Source organism: Dermochelys coriacea, chromosome 11, assembly GCF_009764565.3.
Source record: "Dermochelys coriacea isolate rDerCor1 chromosome 11, rDerCor1.pri.v4, whole genome shotgun sequence".
Classification (NCBI taxonomy): Eukaryota; Metazoa; Chordata; order Testudines; family Dermochelyidae; genus Dermochelys; species Dermochelys coriacea.
The window spans coordinates 61,101,218-61,125,521 of NC_050078.2; the positions used below are offsets into that span (position 1 = coordinate 61,101,218).

General features: G+C 43.5%; 1 protein-coding gene across 6 annotated transcripts in view; it reads left to right on the top strand.

Moving 5' to 3' along the window:
- The window catches only part of KIAA2012 (KIAA2012 ortholog), a 105,286-nt gene that overhangs the window by 49,884 nt on the left and 31,098 nt on the right, over positions 1 to 24,304 (top strand). For 5 of the 6 annotated variants that reach the window (XM_038421496.2, XM_043505601.1, XM_038421502.2 and 2 more), the window contains exons 12-16: positions 11,604 to 11,692; positions 16,852 to 16,923; positions 19,553 to 19,624; positions 22,819 to 22,870; positions 22,968 to 23,153. In XM_038421496.2, coding sequence (XP_038277424.1) covers positions 11,604 to 11,692; positions 16,852 to 16,923; positions 19,553 to 19,624; positions 22,819 to 22,870; positions 22,968 to 23,153 — 471 coding nt within the window. The remainder of the gene's footprint in view (positions 1 to 11,603; positions 11,693 to 16,851; positions 16,924 to 19,552; positions 19,625 to 22,818; positions 22,871 to 22,967; positions 23,154 to 24,304) is intronic. The other variant, XM_038421497.2, reaches the window with a different exon arrangement.

Sequence of the window (24,304 nt, forward strand, 5' to 3'; positions counted from 1 at the left end):
CCCGTCGGATTGGCAGAAACCCTGAGGATTTTTCACCTTCCTCTGTAGCATGGGGCACGGGGTCACTTGCTGGTTTGAACTAGAGTAAATGGTAGAGTCTGTGTAACCTGAAATCTTTAAATCATGATTTGAGGACTTCAGTAAAACTCAGCCAGAGGTTATGTGTCTGTTGCAGGAGTGGGTGGCTGAGGTTCTGTGACCTGAGATGTGCAGGAGGCCAGGCTAGATGATCACAAGGGTCCCTTCTGGCCTTAAAGTCTATGAGCAGCACAGACTGTCACTTAAGTAAGCTCTGGCTATACACAGGAGATAAGACTGCTGATTACAAAGATGCCTTTTTAACATAGTCTCGCTTGAGAGCACAGCTGCACTTTGAGATTTGATTCCATAACCTTGGTTGTGGCTGATGCTGTAAGAAGGAAGAACTGCACAGCTTAAGTTTCAGAGCTCAGGGTGAGCTTGCAATTAGATTGCTTTAACCTGTGAACTTTTTACATCTTACTGATGAAGGAGAGCTGTAGAACATCTAGATTTCGTCTTTCAGAAGTTAGTTTTCTTACCATTACTATCTTCAAACAAAGTTCTGCAGCCAGTGGCAGAGTCTAGGTTTTATAAGGTCACCTATTGCCATTACCTGATCAGCACCCAGGATTTATGCCTCCTAGAACTGTACATGGAAAGTGCCAATTGTGCACAGCTCTGTCCTCCCATATGCAAGGGAGACTGCCACCTCCATGGTACTCTCACACATCCCCTCTGGATCCTGTGTAGGCCACTCCACAGGGTCCTGGATCTTTGCAGAGGCAGGGCATGGGGGCTCGGCAGGCAGGTGCAATGCACATCATTACCCCTCTGATCCGACAGAGATCCCCTGAGAAGGCAGTACATCCTTCATCTGCAAACAGGAGGACATGAAGGGATCTCTGTGAGAGAACCATTGCTAATATTTCCTCCCCCAGCACCTCCTCCTGTGAGTTATTTCTATAGTCGGGGATGAACTGAACCTTCCTGACATGCGGTTTGGGTGCTCGATGTCAGACACAAAATTAACCTTAATCCATATAAACCCACAGAGATATTTTCTGATGATATCAAGGATCCCATTTAAATCCACTAGAGTAAGGGAGTTCAGAATAAAGGCTAAGACCTTGTTCGTAATCTACCTTATCATACCTACACAACAGAACTGACCAACACAATTGGGAAACATGCTTGTACCTCTGCCTGATCATAGAACCCAGCTAGCCTTCCTCCTGGCAGCATGGGATGAAAAAAATATGTTTTCATAATGGTGTTAGGGGAAAGGGTTTTAGCCTACATCAAGAGACTTAGGAGCATGGTCAACCATGTTTGAATTTGATAATTTTTGTAGAATGAATAGGGCCTTCTATAAACTATAATTTTACCTTGCTAGAAATAGCTCTGTACAGAAATGATCGTCAAGCACATCTCCAGAATTGTGTAGGCAATAGCCTTTTTTTCAGTTATCCCTGTTCATTATAGACAGGACTTTTTTAATTTTAAGAACTGTTCTATCCCAAGCAGTGCTAAAGTATCCCCCTGAAGAAGCCCTTATCATGTGTGACACATTTTATAATCGTGTTAACTATGAATGCAAACTGTGTTAACCATGCTACTCTTTTTTTTTTTTTTATAAAGCGTGTTTAAAAAAATAGCTTCAGAGATAGTTAACTCCCCTAAAGCCCCATCTGCACTGGCTTTTAAACCATGCTTCACAATGGTGGTTGTCTGAATATATGTTACTTCTTTGATAATATCCCATGCTTCGCAAGTTCACTTCACAGCCAATGGCCCTTTACACTACAGGACAATGATAGAGGCTAACAAATGAGGCTATTATTGAACTGTGCCAGATACCCTGGCACAAGCAAGCTTAGATGCCCGAGGGCCTATCAACCAAAAGTTTTGCACTCCACTTTTTTAAAGCAGAGCAATAAGCCACAATAAAATCTACATTATTAAGCTGTTGGGACATGATCCCCAGTGGAAGGACTCCTATGGACTTCAGTGGGCATTGTGTCAAGCCTGGGGCTGAGGCAGAAGTAGAATACCCTCACAGGTAGCCTGCTCATGCACACCCTGGAGTGGCTTATTGTTTATTTTTAAAAATCTTGTGTGGGGTCAGAGGGCATAGTTACTAAAGTATCCTTCTGTGAAAAATAATTCCTACTAAGAAGATCAGACAGAACAGGGAAAGTGACATTCAAAACAGCAGAAAAAAGGCATTTATGTTTATTACATATTCCCCCTCCCCCCTTTACAAGGTTCACTGGACTATTTAGACCATGCAAACAGATTTTTTTTTAAAGGCTTATAACTTAGCTTAATGTGGTGGGGGAGGGGGGAATTTCACAGGAATAGCCACAAGCACATCCCTGACACAAAAGCCATCCTCCTGCCAAATTCCAAGTCCCTGCTCCAAAGTATGTAGACACTAGAGCTTCCCGACTAACTGGTTTTAAGAATTTTGGTATTTTATTTTTATCATGGGCAAAGGACATATTTTTCTCTACCCTCATTCTTGGAGATGGCCGAACATTTCAAAGAAATTAAAACAAAAACAGAACCATACACTCAGCCTGAGGAAGAGACTCGGGGTGGAAAATTTAATCCCAAACAATTCAAGTTTGGCAAAGTTATAAGCAAGTAAAAACTAGGTTGGCTGACACCTTGCATTAAAAGGCCCTAACTGAAGGTATTACCTATACTGCCTATATAGCTACAGTATTGCTAAGGCCCTTTGTTTTCATTTATTTATTTATGCTTATTTATTATTAATTATTATAATTTTAATTTCCCAGGAATTTATTGGTGTTTATTCCAAAATTTACAAAATGGGTGAAAAATCAATAAAAAATTAAAGCCAGTGGGCTGTGGGGAGTGGAGCCTGGTACTCACAGGGTGCAGTGGGCACATGGGTTGGTATTCGTGATTAAGGCTAAGATTTTGTCATGGTTATTTCTAGTAAAAGTCATGGACAGGCCACAGGCAATAAACAAAAATTCACAGAAGCTGTGACCCTGTCTGTGACTTCTGCTGCTGCGGCTCCATGGTTTCCCCCGCCACTGTGGTGGCTGAGAGCTGTGGGGTTCCCCCTCTGCCCACGGTGGCTGGGAGCTGCAGGGTGACCATATCTCCATATTATTATTTAAAAATTTTAAAAATGTTGAAGGTAGACATCAAAACTAAATGTTTTCATTGATCTGACCAGGAATTTTTTCAGTTTATTGGTTTGTGAAAATTCAAGATTGACTCTTCATCAGGAAACACGTTGAAATCTCCAAAACTCTCACAGGACTGGAAAAACATTTCCAGCTCAGCTCTAGCTGTAAACAAGATGTAATTTAGGTGCTACAATATGCACAAATCAGCCTCTCTTTCCACCTCTAAATGAACCAGCCAATGTATATTTTCAATTTGTACACACACTGTTCACATTATAACACTGATAGGCAGCTATCAAGCTGCCTACAATGCATAGCATCTAGTCATCACTAATACTCTGTACACCACACCACACCTAGACTCCAGCATATATCATTTTAATGTTCTTGCTCCATCTGAAAGTGGTAAATAGTGAGGTTCTCCAAGGATCTGTACTTGGACCAGTGCTGTTGAGTCTATTCATAAATGATCTGGAAAAGGGAGTAAACAGTGAGGTGGCAAAGTTTGCAGATGATACAAAATTACTCAAAATTGTTAAGTCCAAAGCTGACTGCAAAGAATTACCAAGGGATCTCATTAACTGGGTGACTGGGCAACAAAATGGCAGATGAAATTCAAATGTTGCTAATGCAAAGTGATGAATATTGGAAAACATAATTGCAACTATACGATAACTAAATGATGGGTCTAAATTAGCTGTTACCACTCAAGAAAGATCTTGAAATCATTATGAATAGTTCTCTGAGAATGTCTGCTCAAAATGCAGCAGCAGTCAAAAAAGCTAACAAAGTTAGGAACCATTAGGAAGGGGATAGATATCCATGGTACACCCACACCTTGAATACTGCTTGAAGTTCTCCTTGCCCCAATTGAAAAAGAAAGATATATTAGAAAAGGAAAAGGTACAGAGAAGGGCAACAAAATTAGGAGTATGGAACAGCTTCCATACAAGGAGAGATGAAAAAGACTGGGTCTGTTCAGCTTAGAAAAGAGACAACTAAGGAGGGATATGAGAGAGGTCTATAAAGTCATGCCTGGTGTGGAGAAAGCAAATAGGAAAGTGTTATTCAACTCTTAACATAACACAAGAACAAGGGGGTCACAATTAATAGGCAGCAGATTTAAAACAAACCAAAGAAAGTACTACTTCACATAACACACAGTCAACCTGTTGAACAGGGAGCAGGGAGATGTTCATGGAGACTAGATCAATCAATAGCTATTAGCTGAGATGGTCAGGGTATCTGGGTATCTGGGTATCCATATACCTTTAACTGCCAGAAGCTGAGCCTGGATAATGAGTGATGGGTAATTGCGCTGTTCTGTTAATTTCCTCTGAAATATCTGGCTCTGGCTACCATTGGAAGACAGGATACTGGGCTAGATGGACCATTGGTCTGACCCAGTATAGCCATCCTTAAGATATTACCTCATCCATCTTGCCTTTGTATTCAGATATCAGTCATGAGGAACCGTGGTCAGGTGTTTGACACATTCTGGCAGGTAAAGTTGAAGTTGTCCCATACTGTGTTCTGCAGTAAGAGGCTATTTAAATAATAGGATCCATTGACTCATCTGCAAAAGTGATATTATTTTTCCAAGGGTGCAAACCTCCTTCAATTGGAGAAGACTTTTCTACTGGAGAGGTTCCACAGGGAGGAGGAACATCATTCCCTAAGGGAAGGCACATCAGTACACTAATTTAAGAATTAGTACACTTGGACAGGTGGCATTTTCTCACTCTAAGATCCAGCCACAGAGAGGAGTTTTTCACACAGAAAATATCTCTGAACATATCCCAGCTCTGAGAAGACTTTCATGCATGAGATGATTCCTTGACATTTTTGTTAAATATGTGGGGAAAAGGGGATAGGGAGTGGGGGAAATCAATTTTTTTTTAAATTCACATTCAGTTTAAAAGAGACGTAATGTTGTTTTTGATAAAGTAATACTTGTGTCAGTATTTCAGCATGAACAACTGAAAAAGTCACCACACATTCACCAAGGATTAGTGACAGATGGGGATGAATTGATGGCTTGTGTGCCAACTGGTCTGCAAGTTACTCAGTCTAAGTAAGAAGTCTTTTAGGTTGGAGTAGAGAGGCCTCTACACAACTTTTTAAGCATTCAGACACAGACTTCATTACATCTCACTATAGCTATTTTCCATTCTAGCCAAAGGGATTCAAGAGAATTTTGAAAAACAAGTAGGACACATGAGATCACGAAGATCAAGCTGGTCCCTTTGGGTATGTCTACACTATGAAATTAGGTCGATTTTATAGAAGTCAATTTTTAGAAATCTATTTTATACATTCGATTGCGCATGTCCCCACTAAGCGCATTAAATCAGCAGAGTGCATCATCACTACCACGGCTAGCATTGACTTATGGAGTGGTGCACTGTGGGTAGCTATCCCACAGTTCCCGCAGTCTCCACCACTCATTGGAATTCTGGGTTAAGTTCCCAATGCGTGATGGGGCAAAACATTATCACGGGTGGTTTTGGGTACAAGTCGTCAGTCGCCCCTCCCTCCGTGAAAGCAACAGCAGACAATCGTTTCGCGCCTTTTTTCTGTGCAGACGCCATACCACGGCAAGCATGGAACCCGCTCAGCTCAGCTTACCGTCATCGCTGCTGTTGTGTCCTGGGTGCTGCTGTCAGCAGACTGTGCAGTAGGATCGCTAACCGTCACCATCCACTACTTCCGCTGCAGCTCTGCTCTCCTGCTCTTGTAAATGAGCTCAGTCTCAATAGCAAATTTCTCGATGTTGTCGACATCCACTGCAGCTCTGCTCTCCTGGCGCCATGAATCCACCTCGCAGGTCCTCTCATCGTTCTGTATAAATATCTATTCTCATGGCATCCGTCGTCATCCACTGCTTCCGCTGCAACTCAGCTCTCCTGCAGACACCATGCCATGGCAAGCATGGAGCCCGCTCAACTCACCGTTGCTGTTGTGAGCATTGTAAACACCTTGCACATTATCCTGCAGTATGTGCAGAACCTGCAAAAGCAGGCGAGGAGGCGACAACAGTGCGATCACGATAGTGATGAGAACATGGACACAGACTTCTCTTACAGCGCAAGCCCTGGCAATTTGGATATCATGGTGGTAATGGGGCAGGTTCCTGCCATGGAACACCGATTCTGGGCCTGGGAAACAAGTGCAGACTGGTGGGACCGCATAGTGTTGCGGGTCTGGGATGATTCCCAGTGGCTGCAAAACTTTTGCATGCGTAAGGGCACTTTCATGGAACTTTGTGACTTGCTTTTCCCTGCCCAGAAGTGCAAGAATACCAAGATGAGAGCAGCTCTCACAGTTGAGAAGCAAGTGGCTGTAGCCCTCTGGATGATTGCAACGCCAGACAGCTACCGGTCAGTCGGGAATCAATTTGGAGTGGATAAATCTACTGTAGGGGCTACTGTGATCCAAGTAGCCAATGCAATCACTGAGCTGCTGCTATCAAGGTTAGTGACTCTGGGAAATGTGCAAGTCATAGTGGATGGCTTTGCTGCAATGGGGTTCCCTAACTGTGGTGGGACGATAGACGGAACACATATCCCTATCTTGGGATCTGACCACCTTGGCAGCTAGTACGTAAACCACAAGGGGTACTTTTCAATGGTGCTGCAAGCACCGGTGGATCACAAGGGACGTTTCACTGACATCGACATGGGATGGCCGGGAAAGGTGCATGACGCACGCATCTTCAGGAACTCTGGTCTGTTTGAACAGCTGCAGGAAGGAACTTACTTCCAGACCAGAAAATTACCGTTGGGGATGTTGAAATGCCTATAGTTATCCTTGGGGATCCAGCCTACTCCTTAATGCCATGGCACATGAAGCCATACACAGGCACCCTGGACAGTAGTAAGGAGCAGTTCAACTATAGGCTGAGCAAGAATGGTGGTAGAATGTGCATTTGAACGTTTAAAAGCTCGCTGGCACAGTTTACTGACTAGGTTAGACCTCAGCAAAACCAATACCTCCATTGTTATTGCTGCTTGCTGTGTGCTCCACAATATCTATGAGAGTAAGGGGGAGATGTTTATGGCGGGGTAGGAGGTTGAGGCAAATCGCCTGGCAGCCAATTACACACAGCCAGACACCAGGGCGATTAGAAGAACACAGCTGGGTGCCCTGCACATCAGAGAAGCTTTGAAAACCAGTTTCATGACTGGCCAGGCTATGGTGTGACAGTTCTGTTTGTTTCTCCTTGATGAAAACCCACCCCTTTGGTTGACTCTGCTTCCCTGTAAGCCAACCGACCTCACCGCTTCAATCACCGCTTTCAGAGGCAATAAAGTCATTATTGTTTCAAAATCATGCATTCCTTATTAATTCATCACACAAGTAGGGGGAAAATTCACAAGATAGCCCGAGAGGGGTGGGTGAGGAGGGAAGCATCCGGTGGGGTGGTGGATGAGGGGAGGAGGGAAGGACAAGGCCACACTACAGTTCAAAACTTATTGAATGCCAGCCTTCTGTTGCTTGGGAATCCTCTGGGGTATAATGGTGGGGTGCCCATAGCCTCCCCCCTGCGTTCTTGGGCGTCTGGGTGAGGAGGATATGGAACTTGGGGAGGAGGGTAGGTGGCTATATAGGGGCTGCAGCAGCGGTCTGTGCTCCTGCTGCCTTTCCTGCAGCTCCACCAGATGCCTGAGCATGTCAGTTTGCTCCCCCATTAGCCTCAGCATTGCATCCTGCCTCCTCTCATCGTGCTCCTCTCTCCTCTCATTGCGTTCATTTAATGCTTTCCTGGACTCTGCCATTGTCTGCCTCCATGCATTTTGCTAAGTTCTTTCAGTGCAGGAGGACTGCATCAGCTCTGAGAACATTTCATCACGAGTGTGTTTTTTTTTGCCTTCTAGTCTGCGCTAGCTTCTAGGACGGAGATGATAGGGGGAGCGTAGAAACATTTGCAGCTGTGAGAGGAAAAAAGGGAGAGTAGTATTTAAAAAGATACATTTTAGAGAACGAAGGGAAGACTATTTCACACTGAATCAAGCGATTCACATTACATAGCACATGTGCTTTTGGTACAAAGTCACATTTCGCCTCTTATATTGAGTGTCTGCCGGTTTGCTGTGAGACATCACACACACTCGGCTGGGCAACAGAATTCGGCTTCCAGGCAGCCATGGTAAGGCAAAAGGTTTCAGCTTCTTCAACCTTCATAACATGTGGGAATGATTTCAAACAGCAGCACCCTCCTTTCGCATACCAAGCAAAGACCATTGGCCATTTAAAAGGAGGGGCTGCGATTTTAGGGTGAATGTGCAGCACAACCCAACCTGCCCCCTCCCCAATTCTCTGGGATGATCGCTTCACACACACACACACACACACACACACACACACCCCTACCTGCGTGGCTAGTATCAGGGAAGATCCCTGTCAGCCAAATGTGATCAGCTCAGCATGAACGGGCCTCCCCTCATTGCGTGGCTAATAGCGGGGATGATTTCTTTTCAGCCAAAGGCAAACAGCCCAGCAGGAACCGGCACCTCTGAATGTCCCCTTAAACAAATTTCCCGTATTTCAACCAGGTGACCATGAATGATATCACTCTCCTGAGGCTAACACAGAGAGTTAAAGAATGGATGTTGCTTGAATGCCACCAAAGCCCGGGCCCATTCACTGCAATGCTTTGTGCTACTATGATTCCAGACTACTTGCTACTGGTTTGGCATGGTAAAGTGTCCTACCATGGAAGACAGAATAAGGCTGACCTCCCCAGAAACCTTCTACAAAGGCTTTTAGAGTACCTCCAGGAGAGCTTCATGGAGATGTCCCTGGAGGACTTCCGCTCCATCCCCAGACATGTTAACAGACTTGTCCAGTAGCTGTACTGGCCACGAATGTATCCCAAATCTTCAGGGCAAATTAATCATTAAACACGCTTGCATTTAACACGCCTGTATTATATTTACAAAGGTACACTCACCAGAGGTGCCTTCTCCGGCTTCATGATCTGGGAGCCTGCCTTGGGAGGTTGAGAGGGTGTTGGCTCCAGGGTGATGAACAGTTCCTGGCTGCCAGGGAGAAGGGATTCTCCGCTTGCCTGTTGTGCGCTATTCTCAACCTTCTCCTCCTCCTCATCTACAACAGCCTCATCCCTGTTGTGTGAGACTCCCCCCCGCTCGCAGGTGTCCACAGACAGTGGTGGGGCAGTGGTAGGGCCCCCCCCAGAATGGCATGCAGCTCATCATAGAAGCGGCATGTCTGGGGCTCTGACCCAGAGCGAACGTTTGCCTCCTTTGTTTTTTGGTAGGCTTGCCTGCGCTCCTTAACTTTCACACGGCACTGCTGTTGTAGTAGCCACCCTGTTGTAGCCTCTGTCAATCATGCCCTTGGAGATTTTTTCAAATATATTGGCATTTCATCTTTTGGAACAGAGTTCTGCCTGCATGGATTTGTCTCCCCATACAGCGATCAGATCCAGTACCTCCTGTTTGGTCCATGCTGGAGCTCTTTTGCGATTCTGGGACTGCATGGTCACCTGTGCTGATGAGCTCTGCATGGTCACCTGTGCTGATCAGCTTGCCATGCTGGCCAAACAGGAAATGAACTTCGAAAGTTCCTGGGTTTTTCCTGTCTACTTGGCCAGTGCATCTAAGTTGAGAGTGCTGTCCAGAGCAATCACAATGGAGTACTCTGGGATAGCTCCCAGAGGCCAATACCTTTGAATTGCATCCACACGACCCCAAATTCGACCCAGTGAGGTCGATTTTAGTGCTAAACCCCTCTCCAGGAATCTATTTTAAGAGCCCTTTAAGTCGACAAAACAGGCTTGGTCGTGTGGACGGGTGCAGGGTCAAATGGACCTAACGCTTTGCTAAATTCGACCTAAACTCATAGTGTAGACCAGGGCTGTGTTGCAAAAATCTAAACACTACTGGTCTGTAAGAACATCATAAAAGATTTTTGTCCTATAGCAAGGGGGTAAAGGCTTGAGCTTTACTGTTAGAGGACAAGATGATATAGGACCCTCTTGGATGTCTGAGCCAAAGCATGTAAGAAAGTATTTCTAGCAGTTAGTCATTCTCTTCACGGAGATTTCAAGGTAAAAAAATGTTTATAATTGGATTGGAGGGGGTCTTTTTGATATAAATGAGAAAGGAAAAAAAAATCCACAAAATGGTCCCACAAAAAGAGGTTGTGGAAAAGTAATCACCCGAAAAGACCCCAACTATATTTGATGTTATTTGAACTTAATTGGTATAAAAACCCTACAGCATTGTTTGGAAGAACAAGTAGTAGAAAGCCAGTCTACCTCTGCCTACTCCTTGAAAAGCTGCCATGCCTATGTGGAGCTATTTACTGGCAAGAAAGCAAACAGTGTGTTTCTGAGTTGTTTCTGGGATTTCACAGTGGCCCTTCAAGTTTATCACACAAGATCCCACAGATGAGGTTAAGCAAGAAGTCAAGAAGTGAGGAATTCTCAGAGAAAAGGGGAGAGGGTAGGCTCTCGACTGTGGAATGTCACATTCAGATTGGTCCTTCACATTTTTTGGTCATTTCTGCAAGAGGCCATGACTGTGACCCTGCTCTGGATGCAGCACAGTGTTTTAACTCTGGAGTCTCCTGTCTAAGCTCATTTACACAGGCACTGACGGAAGTCAGGACAAGAGACAGCTGCTTTCATTCACCTGATAACTAGGACTATAACAGGGTTTAAAAGAGAACTGGATAAATTCATGGAGGTTAAGTCCATTAATGGCTATTAGCTAGGATGGGTAAGGAATGGTGTCCCTAGCCTCTGTTTGTCAGAGGGTAGAGATGGATGGCAGGAGAGAGATCACTTGATCGTTACATGTTAGGTTAACTCCCTCTGGGGCACCTGGCATTGGCCACTATCGGTAGACAGGATACTGGGCTGGGTGGACCTTGGGTCTGACCCAGTATGGCCATTCTTATGTTGTTAACTAGATACCTTGGTTCTGCCTCCCAATTTTGACACACAGAGGACAAAAATCCTACCTTGCCATGCTGCTCAAATACACAGGACCAATGCTGGGGGAGACCCTAAGCAGAGTAAATTCCTGCTATGCAGTTTTTAATCCACCAGTGCTAAATTAGCCAATTTTCTAGTATTCAGGCATTTTGCATCATTAAATCTACCAACACAGTTGGCACCTTTACAGCACTTTTATCAGTGAAACCCAGGATTGAATGTGCATGGAGCCTATTGCATCCTCTCACCACTAAAGGGTTCAGATAGGGACATATTTGCAGGGTTTTGTGGGGAAACTTGCACTGCTTATGTTGTAACATTTCTGTAACAGAGAGACAACTTCAGTCTCCAGGGCTGTCAATCTAGAATGTTTTAGAAGAGCATTAAAATCACTCTATAAAAATATATAGAAAATGTATATATCTCCTGATCCAGATTTCTCATTTTCTTTGCAGAAGACTATGGATTACCCCTTGAAACAGGAACCAGCCTTCATATAAATCCACATGAAACCTCCCCTTTGAGTCAAAAGATGAATGACAAGGTGCGACCCATGACAATGTTTTGTAAGTTCAATACAGAGGCAAGATGGAAGTAGTGCACATAAAATATTTATGGAGAGGCCCAGTATAAGCTTGCTTTGCATCAAGTGAGGAAAGAATTAGATGTGTTTCTTTCCAGCATCCCTTGGTGATTTTCTCTACAATTTGTACAGCTATTCAGGTTAAGTATACCTATAATTTGTCTGGGGGGTTCTCTTTCTTCAGAAAAATCCCATACTGGCCATCGCTGCAGGCAGGACTAAATGGAGCAGTGATCTAATCTTGTAGAGCAACCCTTTCTTAGCTAACCTGTGGAACAGTATTTAGGAAGAGTAAATAATAGAAAGAAAGAAAGATGATCTGAAAAATTATCAACGTCATTTGAAAATAGAGGAATAAAAATTGATGACGTTGTTTAAAAGGAAACATCAAGACTGAGGGTCTCTCTGGCTTAGGCAAGTCTGAAAAGAGACTGGTCCTTTAATTTCCTGTGTGGATGACAGAGGCCCCAAAGATAGCTCCAGTGTGCTCCAGTTAGAGTTTATCTCCCAGCCTCATTTTGCATTTACTTCCCTCTCCCTCACATACTTTCAACAGAAAAGATTTTTTAACATATCAAGATTTGAAAATCAGCTGGGCTGCCTCTGTTTTACTGTAGACTTTCTAATCCATCAATCCTCTGCACTACAATGTAAAGGAGGGACATTACTAGTAGACATTTAAAAAAAGGAAGCTTTTTCATTCTCAGCTTTTAAATCACACCCTTCCCTGTTGTACCTCACTTGTCCTCTTTTTGACTGCTTAGTAAACTAAAGAATGATGTTAACAGAGGAAAGTGCATTTCGATTAGCTACCTTTTATTTTAAGTCCCAGGAAACACACAATGGGGTGAGAGTTGCAGAATTTGGATCCAGATTTTAAACACCAAAAGTTGGGTGTATTACAATCTAGGGTTTTGGTTCAGCCCCATCTCTAGCGTAAAGAGAAGCAAACCATAAATCCTTAAGGCTAGAAAGACGGCAAGACACTGATTTTAGGAACACTGATCTTTTGGCAAAGTAGAGAACTCAGGTGTATGAGGGCTGATGGCAAGTACTGTATCCAATTCAGCAAATCGCATTTTAGCTGGATGACCATCAGGAGGGGAAAAAAGCAGTTACTTGATTGGCCTCACAGCTGCTAAATTAAGTGCTAGAGCAGGGGTGGGCAAACTTTTTGGCCTGAGGGCCACATCAGGGAATAGAAATTGTATGGCGGGCCATGAATGCTCACCAAATTGGGGTTGAGGTGCGGGAGGGGATGAGGGCTCTGTTTGGGGGTGCAGGCTCTGGGGTGGGGCTGGGGATGAGGATTTTGGGATGTAGGGGGTTGCTCTTGACTAGGGGTTTGGAGGGCAGGGTTTGGAGGGCGGGAGGGGGATCAGGGCTAGGGCTGGGGCAGGGGTGCGGGAAGGGGTGTAGGTTCTGGCTGGGGGTGTGGGCTCTGGGGTGGGGCTGGGACTGAGGAGTTTGGGGTGCAGGAGGCTGCCCCAGGTTGGAATCAAGGGGTTTGGAGAGCAGGAGCGTGATCAGGGTTGAGGCAGGGGTAAAGGGTGTTGGGAGAGGCTCACGGGTGCAGGCTCCGAGTGGCACTTACCTCAAGCAGCTCCTGGAAACAGTGGCATGTCCCTTCTCCAGCTCCTACGCGGAGGCACAGCCAGGCAGCTCTGCACGATGCCCCATCCACAGGCACTATCCCTGCAGCTTCCATTGTAGTGCTGGAAGGGGCTATTGGAGTGCATAGTAGCCAGAGTGGGGCCATGCCACGTGGTGTGGCTCCCCACCCAGCGCCCCCTTCCTTAAATCGAAGAGGGCTGAATGGGACTCTGTTCTGAGACTCCGTCAATCAGCTGGAATAGTCACTAAAGTGTAACACAAGCTACACCCTTGACCCCAGGGAATGAATGCATGGACTGCAAAACACATCCAGTGCCATGAAGACCAAGATATAGAGGTCTGTCATTCTGAAATGCATTTTACTAGTCACAGAGCCCTATCAGTCCTGATATAAAGGTCTGTTTGTTTCAGGGATTCAGCTCTGCTTAAATAAGCCGATACAACAGGGCAGCCCCAGGGAGCTTTGCCCTGGAGAAAAATGGGGACAAACAGGAGAAATTCAGGAGCAGTGTTTTAATCTCATGATTAAATCTCATAATCTCATGAACAGCTCTCATATTAAAGGCCCAGCTTCTGGAATCACCTGGTTACAACATGAGAATTTCAGCTTTGATTTTTTTAAAAAAAGAAGTTGATTTCTAGCCCCTATGTTTGTAGAGAAAAGCTTGAAAGCATGACATGCCTGTGACCCAAAGGCTCAGAAAGCAGAAGGCAAATAGAAAGAACCCAACATTTAAAAAACGTTATTTTAAAGCCTTTTTTAAAGGCCTGACATGATTTTTGAACACTTTGTGTTGGCAATACTGATTTCTGTTACTCAGCACAGCCACACCTCAGGACAGGTCCACACTTAAACGGTGCAGTGGTGTAGCTGCGCTGCTGTAGTGCAGCAGTGAAGACTCTACCTACACCGAGGGGAGGGCTTCTCCCATCAGCATAGGTACTCTACCTCTGCAAGACAGTGACATCAGTGGGAGGTTGCTGGGGATTGAGGGGAGTATGGAGTCCTCAAAGTCTGTATCCTGGCCCACCCACCGTAATAAAACATGGAACACATCAACAGGAGATGAATGGAGCAATTCACATCACTTGGAGCTATTGTTTCAGCCTCTTTGCAGACACAGGCATTAGATGCTGCCTCAGTTTATACTCTGCTCAGATTTGTGGTTTTCTCCACGAACATAAGAATCTTTTTTTTTTTTAATTAAAATTTAAGACGAGATTCTAGAGCACAATTCTGTGGCGGGAGTGGGGGTGTCTGTGAATTCTGCTGCAAGCTCTGTGACAATGGATTTGCACAGTCCGCTGGGCCCAACTCTTGGGCCTTTCTCCGCTCAATCCTTACTCAGACAATTATCTCACCACCTTCAGTGCAAGTTTTGCCTGAGTGAGGACTGATTAAAAACCAAGTAAAGTCTTCTAGATTTTACCATGTGATAGAAGGAAAAGGCCTGGTGTCATGTTTTAAATTATTTGTACTTGTGGTAGGAGTGCGGCTATTCAGGCACTGTAATGAGGGGCTGGGGAAAAAGACATTAACAGACTGAACCCTTTTTATTAAAAGTATTATTTACAACATACAAATAGATCTTATTGTACCACAACTGATACTATGATTACAGCATCAGAAAATTGCCTTTGTTACAAACTAATTGGAACAGCTGACCAGGTCAAATCAAGGTTCAGAGGCTATATTGGGCATTTAGAACTCTCTGAAGACCAAATTACATACACCTTGATGGGGCCTTGTTTTCAGATGGCAGGTGCTCAGCAGTTTCTGTAAATCAGGAACCTTAACAGCATCTCAAGTTGGGCACCCTAAGTCACTAGTCACTTTTGAAGTTCTTGGCTGTAGTTTAAAGTAATCAACACCAGAGATTAAACAATTGTTACTTGGTCAGTCTCATGATATCTGATTCATCTTGTTTCATGTTATAAAAGCCAGGAAAAGGTTCCTGAAATTCTCAAGTAGGCAACACATTTCATAGCTGAGAAGTGCTTTTTTCGGAGGATGCTGGCTATATACATGCTATCAACTGCTATGCCCTTACTAGCTCTTAACAGCAGAGCAAGTGTTAAAAAGTGTTTTATGACTGGACAGAGAAAAGACAAGAGATAGACTATAAAAGATATGGGAAATAAATGCATAGTTAATGCAATCTTGCAGCTCTATTGCATGATCCAAGTAACACAATGGAAAGTTGCCAACTGGCAGATAAATTGAGCTGTGCACTCATGAAAATGAGGTACTGATACCACCAGCTAGAACTTGTATTAAACAAGCTTCCCACACATCTGTGCCAATTCAGGCTCAATCCTGACCTGCAACAACCTAGTTATTCCAATCGTGGGCCTGTTTAGAACAAAGGCTGCCAATCAATATGAATGAATTGTGCCTCGAAATTGTGTGATGGTTTTGTGATTAAGCGTTTTTAAACACTGATAAATAGTGATGATTGTTATGTGAAAGCATCAGACAGCTGGCAGCAAAATTACCTTTCTGCAAGTTACTACCTATCCGCTATTATCTGACCATAAGACTTAACAATCCTAGTGAGTGCCACTGTATTTATAGTTAATTATTTATACAGCACCATAAATGTACCCAGCATTTTATAACACACAAAATAGAGACACTACCTCTCTGCAAGTTGAAAGAGCTTACACTAGTTCAGGGCAACAGCTCAGGAATGAGTGAATGCAGATACAACAATGAGGAGGAAAACAGTGCAGGTTGACTAGGACTGAAGAAAAAGAGCACACAGTGACTAAGAAGTGGGAGGCTGGTCCAAGCATAGGGTGAAGCATAACAGAAGGCATGAAGCTTCTTCTGTGGCCTCATTGACACTAGATAAGCATACTAACCACATCCTCCAGCACTCCTGTAAAATGCTTCCAGAAGTATACCACAAGGCCTGTCAAAATTTTCCAGAATTTACTGCTTCTAGGGGCTGTGCCAGGATCAGTGTGATAACTAGTGGTGTAGTGCAGAACTAGTGTGATGAGCGACAAAACAGCAGCAGGCTGTTTTAGTTAACTATGGTCTAGTTTGGACACACCATACTATGGGCACACGGTGGTGCAATCTGATCAGTTCAATTCTCCAGCACAGACAAGCTGTGTATGTCCTCAGGGGTTAACATCTGTAACAATAATTTGTTTTTTGTAACAAATTTCATTCAGAGGTCTCAGGAACACTTTATAAACATTGCTTAAGACAACACCCTGGTAGAAAATAGAATGTACAGGAATCACTTCGCCCACCACTGAAATACGCCCACCTCTGCTCTGTAACACAGCAGCTGTTTAAAGTGTGCAACAACACTGCACAGCTATTTAGAGCAGGGAGATGTGTTAACCATAAATCAGTTTGTGCTAGTTTCAGGCTGCACTCAGGAGTTAATATTTAATATTTTCTGTTATGAAAGCTATTTCTGAAAATATTTGTGCTATTAAAAAGCATTCATTGTAAGTCAAACCTCTGCAGTTCTTGTTTATCTTCACAGAAATGCTCAGAGTCCTTGGGAGCAGCTGTCCTGAAGAAAGGAGAGCCTCAGAGTTTTATAAATAAAAAGCTGGTATGTTAAAACAGGAAAAAAATTACATAAGTACTGTATAATATGTCATTACAGCCCTTTATGCCACACGTAGGACTCAAATTTTAAAATAGGTTTTAGTTACATTGCAAAGAATATCTTCTCATTTATTTAACTTCGCAGTAACAAAATTTGGAATAGAATCCAGCAAAGGAGTCAAAGTTAAAAAAAAATGACATTTCAAAATAGCTAAACCAAGTATTTTCAGTGCACATTTAAAAACTGATTTGTAAAAGATGGCTTTGGTTTGGGGCAGTTTTACTGGTTAAAATCTAAAACCAGAAATACTAATTTTAAATCACCTTTAAATTTTATAATCCACAGACAGTCAGATGCTTAGCTGGGATGAATCAGTGTATCTCCATTGACTTTAACAGAGCTACAACACCTTACACCAGCTGAGGATTTGGACCACAACCTGCCTTTTAGTTACAAAGCTGTTGCCCTTCATTTCCTTTGCTTCTTTTAAAATAAAGTTCAAAATGCCCAGAAACTAAGCATTTTGTTTGACCCAAAACAATGTTTTTCAATTGTAGAGTCAAGTGCTTTGCATCTCAAAGTGCTTTGCAAAAGGCATCATAGTTTTTAAGGCCAACAGGGACCACTAGATTATCTAGTCCAAGCATCTGATCAGTATTCCCATTTTACAGGTGGGAAAACAGAGTCACAGAGAGGCGAGTATGATCTCTCAAGTTCCTGCACCACTTCAGAGTCCCAGTCCAGTCCTGTCCTGTCCATTGGATGTTTTGGTTGAAGTGATCAGTGTTTACATTTAAATTGGTTAATAAATAGGCTATAAAATTAACACACCACTGAGAGGAATGGGGCAGTTTACAAGTTTTGGTTTCAGGCTGTCTGCCAGATTAACAGAGACGTAACTGCATCTTGTTACACTTCATACCTGGTTCACATTGCTAAGATTTTCTTCACAATCACAAAGTCTAGAAACATTATTTTTAAATTATTACATCTGATTCTGGAGCAAAATTCTGTGGCAAAGAGGTAAATTCTGCAGCCAGGTGGCTGAAGGGGCTCTGTACATAAGCTATTGTACTCTTCTACAAGATGTTACACTTGCTGTCCTTGGAGTTTTACCATAATAAATAATGTTTCCTTTTCATTGTTTATTAAGCATTGACAGTATGCTCTGGACCCATCTTCCTGACTTGGTCCATCAAGGCTCTGCTCTTTCCTCCTATAAAACCGTCTTCTGTGAACCGTTCATAGAATATGAGGGTTGGAAGGGACCTCAGGAGGTCATCTAGTCCAACCCCCTGCTCAAAGCAGGACCAATCCCCAACTAAATCAACCCAGCCAGGGCTTTGTCAAGCCTGACCTTAAAAACTTCTAAGGAAGGAGATTCCACAAACTCCCTAGGTAACACATTCCAGTCTTTCACTACCCTCCTAATGAAAAAGTTTTTCCTAATATCCAACCTAAACCTCCCCCACTGCAACTTGAGACCATTACTCCTCGTTCTGTCATCTGCTACCACTGAGAACAGTCTAGAACTATCCTCTTTGGAACTCCCTTTCAGGTAGTTGAAAGCAGCTATCAAATCCCCCCTCATTCTTCTCTTCTGCAGACTAAACAATCCCAGTTCCCTCAGCCTCTCCTCATAAGTCATGTGTTCCAGTCCCCTAATCATTTTTGTTGTCCTCTTTCCAATTTTTCCACATCCTTCTTGTAGTGTGGGGCCCAAAACTGGACACAGTACTCCAGATGAGGCCTCACCAATGTCGAATAGAGGGGAACGATCACGTCCCTCGATCTGCTGGCAATGCCCCTACTTATACATCCCAAAATGCCATTGGCCTTCTTGGCAACAACGGCACACTGTTGACTCATATCCAGCTTCTCGTCCACTGTAACCCCTAGATCCTTTTCTGCACAGCTGCTGCCTAGCAGTTCGGTCCCTTGCTGTAGCAGTGCATGGGATTCTTCCATCCTAAGTGCAGGACTCCGCACTTGTCCTTGTTGAACCTCATCAGATTTCTTTTGGCCCAATCCTCTAATTTGTCTAGGTCCCTCTGTATCCTATCCCTCCCCTCCAGCGTATCTACCTCTCCTCCCAGTTTAGTGTCATCTGCAAACTTGCTGAGGGTGCAATCCAAACCCTGCCCTTCCCTGAAATACGCAGTACTGCACAGCCACACAGATTAAAGAAAGCTCTCAGAACCTCCATGACACACACATTACCAGCCAAAACAACCCAATGATTTTACTGCTGTGTCCCTCAGCCTCCTTTCCCCACAATCCCTTAGCATTTATAATAGCTGCTTGCCATGTAACTTTGTCAGCAGTTCTTCACTTGGGGCTCTACATGGTGCAGAGACCTGCCCATGCTGATCTGGTTTCACCATTGTGGCCTTTGCCTATAACTTCTTTGTGGCAGAATTTACCTGTCTGTGAGACACAATACATATTTGCGATGCTGTGTAAACAAACAGATGTCCCTAATCTCATATACTATATGATAGCTTTTACTTTCTTTAGTGTTTGTCCTTATTTCAGCGGTTGATATCATGAGGCCTGAAATGAATAGATATGTGAGCTATTTAAGTAGTACTAACTATAATTGTCATGCCTCTGATGGGATTTATCTTCACAGGAAGTCACCCTGCCCTTGGAAGCAGCTGCCCTGAAGAAAGGAGATTCTGGGGTTTGTACAGCTAAACGGCTGGTATGTTCAGAATAGAAATTCAGCAAATGTATTTAAATGGATGCAAGAAAACCCTTGAACAGAACACACAACCCAAGCAAATGGGCTGTACATTCAGGAAAATGCACGTAGAGCTGAGGAAAGTGGTCCTCAGCCTAAAGAAGCTCACAAGTGGCCCCCTAGCCTGAACTAGCAGCTGTGGAAAGGAACAGTGATGTAGCCTGCTGTACCCTAGTGGGGTAATCATCCTGTGGATTTTTGCTGTGTAGGAACTCCTTGGCTACACTGCAAGTCACCAAAGCTACACAATCCACCCTCCTCAGCTGCAGAACAATTCAGCTCCCTGTCATGTAGGGGGAAGAAGCAGGGTTGCAGAATCCTGCTGCACAGAACCCTGCTTTGTGGCCCTTACCCGAAAATAGTCCAAATGCTGCATTTAAGCCTTGGAGGATCCACAAATGGGGCCAAAAGACTTGGCCCACTATACATAAGGTTCAAAATTTGCCATGAAAATGAAACATTTAGAAGTTGGAGGAAGTCATTACCACCCAACTGCTGTTCAGCAGCCTGTGTCAAGTTAGATTTGTTTTCTTAGGCTCTCTCTAGAGTTTTTAACTGTGATTTGGAACCAGTTAGCAGCATGGTCACTTTACCCAGTTACAAGTAATATGGTTCAGTTTGAGCCCATCCTGCACAGAAACTCTTCCACCATCACAGCCATATTTGTATCAGTATTCTGGGCAGCAGGGGACAGAGTGTCTAAAGCACATGGCATTAGCAGCACATGGGGCAATGCATTCTGGGATGCCCTATTGCTCACAGAGCTGGGAGAAAGGAGGATTGGCCAAACCAGGTAGACAAACATGGTTAGCATGTCTTGTACACTGTGGAGACAGCGTGCTGAACTGGTCACAGGCAGACACCAGGTTATAAGCTTAGGCCACTGCAGACATAAAAGCACTAAATAGCATCAATAGGAACACAAAGTTCCATACATATACAAAATCCACTCCCTTCCAAGAATATACAATAGTCAGGATATTATTGGTTCCACAGAACCTTTGCCTGTAGGTCTCCAATAAACTATATCGCAAGCTCTTGGAACAACTCCTTCTCCAGCACTGACAGAGGTAGGAGTACCTGCGTTGGCATAGTAACACAGACTCCTCTCCTTCCCAGTATGCCCTGTTAAAAGGATATTAGCAGACAGGCCTCCTCTCCCACTACTCTTTCATGGACCAAGGCTGCTCTACATTGTGCCTGAGTCTACTTCAGAGGTAGGGACAAACTTCCCAAGCCCTACTTTCCCTCCCTCCTTCCCCCTGATAAAAAAGCCGGGTAACAGTGGGGAAAACAGGAGCCCCAACAATCAGGGAGATTTATCCCAGCTTCTTAGATAGCATGGACTATCTCCCCACTGAGGCACCTTCCTTTTCTCCATGATTGCTTGCTCTGTCACATCACTGTTTAAATGTGCTTAAAGTTAATGGGTATAAAACCCCAAAATATAAAGAATTCTAGTGGCAACTTAGGATGAAGGCGGCATGTGTGTGAATTCATAAGCAAGTCAGAGGGGAGGTGAAAAGAAGTGACTCCTTCTTCCCCACTAAAGAAGTTTAAAAATAATTAAACCAGATAAAACTAAGCAAGGCTCACAAGAGGCACGTGGTACCACCCACACTTCTCTTTTGTGCACATGTATATTACACACATTTCAAAAGCACCTGGGTGTGTGACTTTTTACTAGCTTTAACCAAAACCCATGAATTTTGCCATGACAAATCTCTGATTTTCTCTCAAAATTTACCATGACACAATTAGAGCTCTATCTTGCGCAATAGTGACAACAGGGGCATGAGGACTCAGGAATTCTACCTGAGGCTAGATCTGTTCAATGACTAGTGAGGGGGAAGAAGGAAGCAAGCTAATTAACCCTATGTACCAATCAGCAGCCATCAATTGCCTGTGCCAGATAGAGCATGGTGTTGGTTATGGACAGCAACTAACTTCACAACTGAGGAAGAGCAACTGAGGTAAGAAGAGGAGCTAACAGACAGAGACAGAATCTGAAGAAAACAAATATGAGAAGATTAATAGGGCCACTGAAGTCAGTGGAGTTTACTCTAGATTTGCATGGATGTAAAGAACAGCAGATTTTGAGCTAAATTAGAAGATAAGGGCCTGATTCTGCTGTCCTGTCACAGGCAAACCTATTGAAATTAATGGGAATTTTGCCTGTCTATTGTCTGGAAAATCAGGCTCTTTGGAATTTGTTAAGCTCTCTTTGCCCAGCTATCCTAGATATGAAGGTTTCAGAGTAGGCTCAAACCTGCAAGGTGGGAGTTGAGGACACTCTGCTTCTCACTGGACTGCACTTTGTAGAAATGAGCCTCATGTGCCACAGACAATAATACATCTCATGCTGTTGTTCAGTTTATACTTTCCTGCACTGTCTCAGTTTTTGTAGTCTACAACCATCTTCACTATGTGCAGCTCCAGCAGTCAGAAGGGGATCTGCTCTTGAATAAGTGACTTATTAATAATCATTAATATGGGAGCGGTGCTACTGTTGCTCCCAGGCATTTCTGTCTTCGCTTTCCAATGTCTCTCACTGCCTTGTCTGTCACTACCTTGTTTGTTCATTTGTTTTCATAGAAGTTATTACTTGAGAGAGGACATGTGGTGCAATATGAAAATTAATTCAACTTCAATGGAGAGACCTGGTTTAGTGACTTGAGCACAGAATTGGGGGCCAGGAGCTCCTGGCACTCAGTCTGACACAGACTCCCCCCATGATTTTCTGAAAGCAAAATCTTCCTCCCTCCTTCACTAATCCCAAATAGCCAGGTTCAGCACAGGGAAGGTTCCAGGGGATAGAAGGAATCCTTCTCTCAGACTGCTCTATGAATACTATTGCAGCAACCTATTCTGCAGCTGTGGTAGCTCTGTGCAGGGAGCAATGGGGCTGCTCTTCACTAGACAGTGAGTTAGAACATGACCCTAAGCAGTAGTTAACCAACAGATTGTTGACCAGAACTTTGCACTCACCATAGACAAGGACAAGTCAAATTCCTTGTGTCAGATGGTCTTGCGTAAACCTTATTGGGACCAGGGTTTTTATGACCAGCTGCCACAATGTTGCATTTTACTTACCCCCATCTACAATGACTGTTCGTATTAAGAAGATGCTTCTCTTTTTTTAAAAAAAAAAACAGGAAATTAGAACACAACAAGGATATAGACACTGCATAGAAAATGAACATAAAGGTAAAGTTAGTTGATGCTTACTCATTCATTTTAATTTTTACTGCATCATTTGATCTGTGAGCAAACAGTATTGCTAATTCTTCCTCCAATTTGCCAGTAGGAAATGGGGGCTCTGTTCCTGAATTCAAAGAGGAGATCGAACATGGCCAATATAGTCTCTCTGGGCACCTCAGGTTGACACAGGATCAACAGACTAAGTTGTACTCTGGATCACTGATACATTCCAATGATGTAACACAGACACTTGGAGCAAAGCAGCAGGAGGACTGTAACTTTGTGAAAGGTGAGAGATCCATGATCATCTCTATTTTTCATACACGACCGGTACCTGTTTACAGAAATGTGAGAGGAGGATTTTTTTATCATCTGAAAATGCATTGGATTGGAAACCGATAATTTTGGTGACGTGACTGTTTGAGAATCATTGCTGTGCTATTTTCTTCCTAGGTAATAGTCCATATTCTAAAGCTTCTCCAATAGTCAGGTCTCTGGGGAAACACAAAGTTTACATGACAGGAACTCTTGAAAATTTTACACAGAATTCCTAAGTGCCACTAGACTCTCAATGAGATTTAGGATCCTAAGTACCATAGGGACTTTTGAAAATGGGATATAGGAGCTTTTGAAAATTTTACTCCTCTGTATTTTTTTTCCTTTTAACATGCGTGGGAACTTAGTTATCTTTTTAGCCAAGAGTGAGTTGGTACCTTATTAATCAGCAACCATCCTTTAGACTAATAGACATCTGGGAGTCTTCAGGTTTGGGTGCACAATAAATAAAAATTATATATTTGTTTATTATTGCTCTGGAACCAAGGCCTAATGTTCTAACTCAGCCCTTATTCAGATGACACTCCCAGTTAAATCAGGATTTGGACTAATATTATTAAGCACAATTTTCCTTACGTATACAAACTTTCCATGTTAGGAGATGGGGATTCTGAATCAAGCTGAGTCATTGATTTCATTTCAGAGGAGGGGTTGTATGGACTTTTATTTTGGTTTCAATCTGGATGGGTTTACACCACTTGGCCCGAAAGAGTTTCCAAGGTATAACAGCAGAATTTGGCCCCTGGCATTCCAGTTTCAAACAAGCCAAAAACTTAAAGCAAAATACACTCAAAAGGGAGGGACTACCATATGTGAATCTGAGCCAACTTAAAACAGAGCCAAGGTCCAACTCAGAAGTTTGAGAGTCTTGATGATCCTTTCAGTGAAATTTACCAAATTTTGAATTTCAAATGAAATGCCAGAACAAGAGAGTTGTATATGGTTCTGGGATTTCACTGCAAACATTTCACACAGCTCTAATCCCAAAGTTACTCTTGAACCCAGATCTCATGTATGGTAGCCAGGGGGCCAGTTCATCCCTGGTGTGACTCCTTTGAACTCAGTGAAACTACACTTGGAATAAACTTAAACCATTGTGTTAAA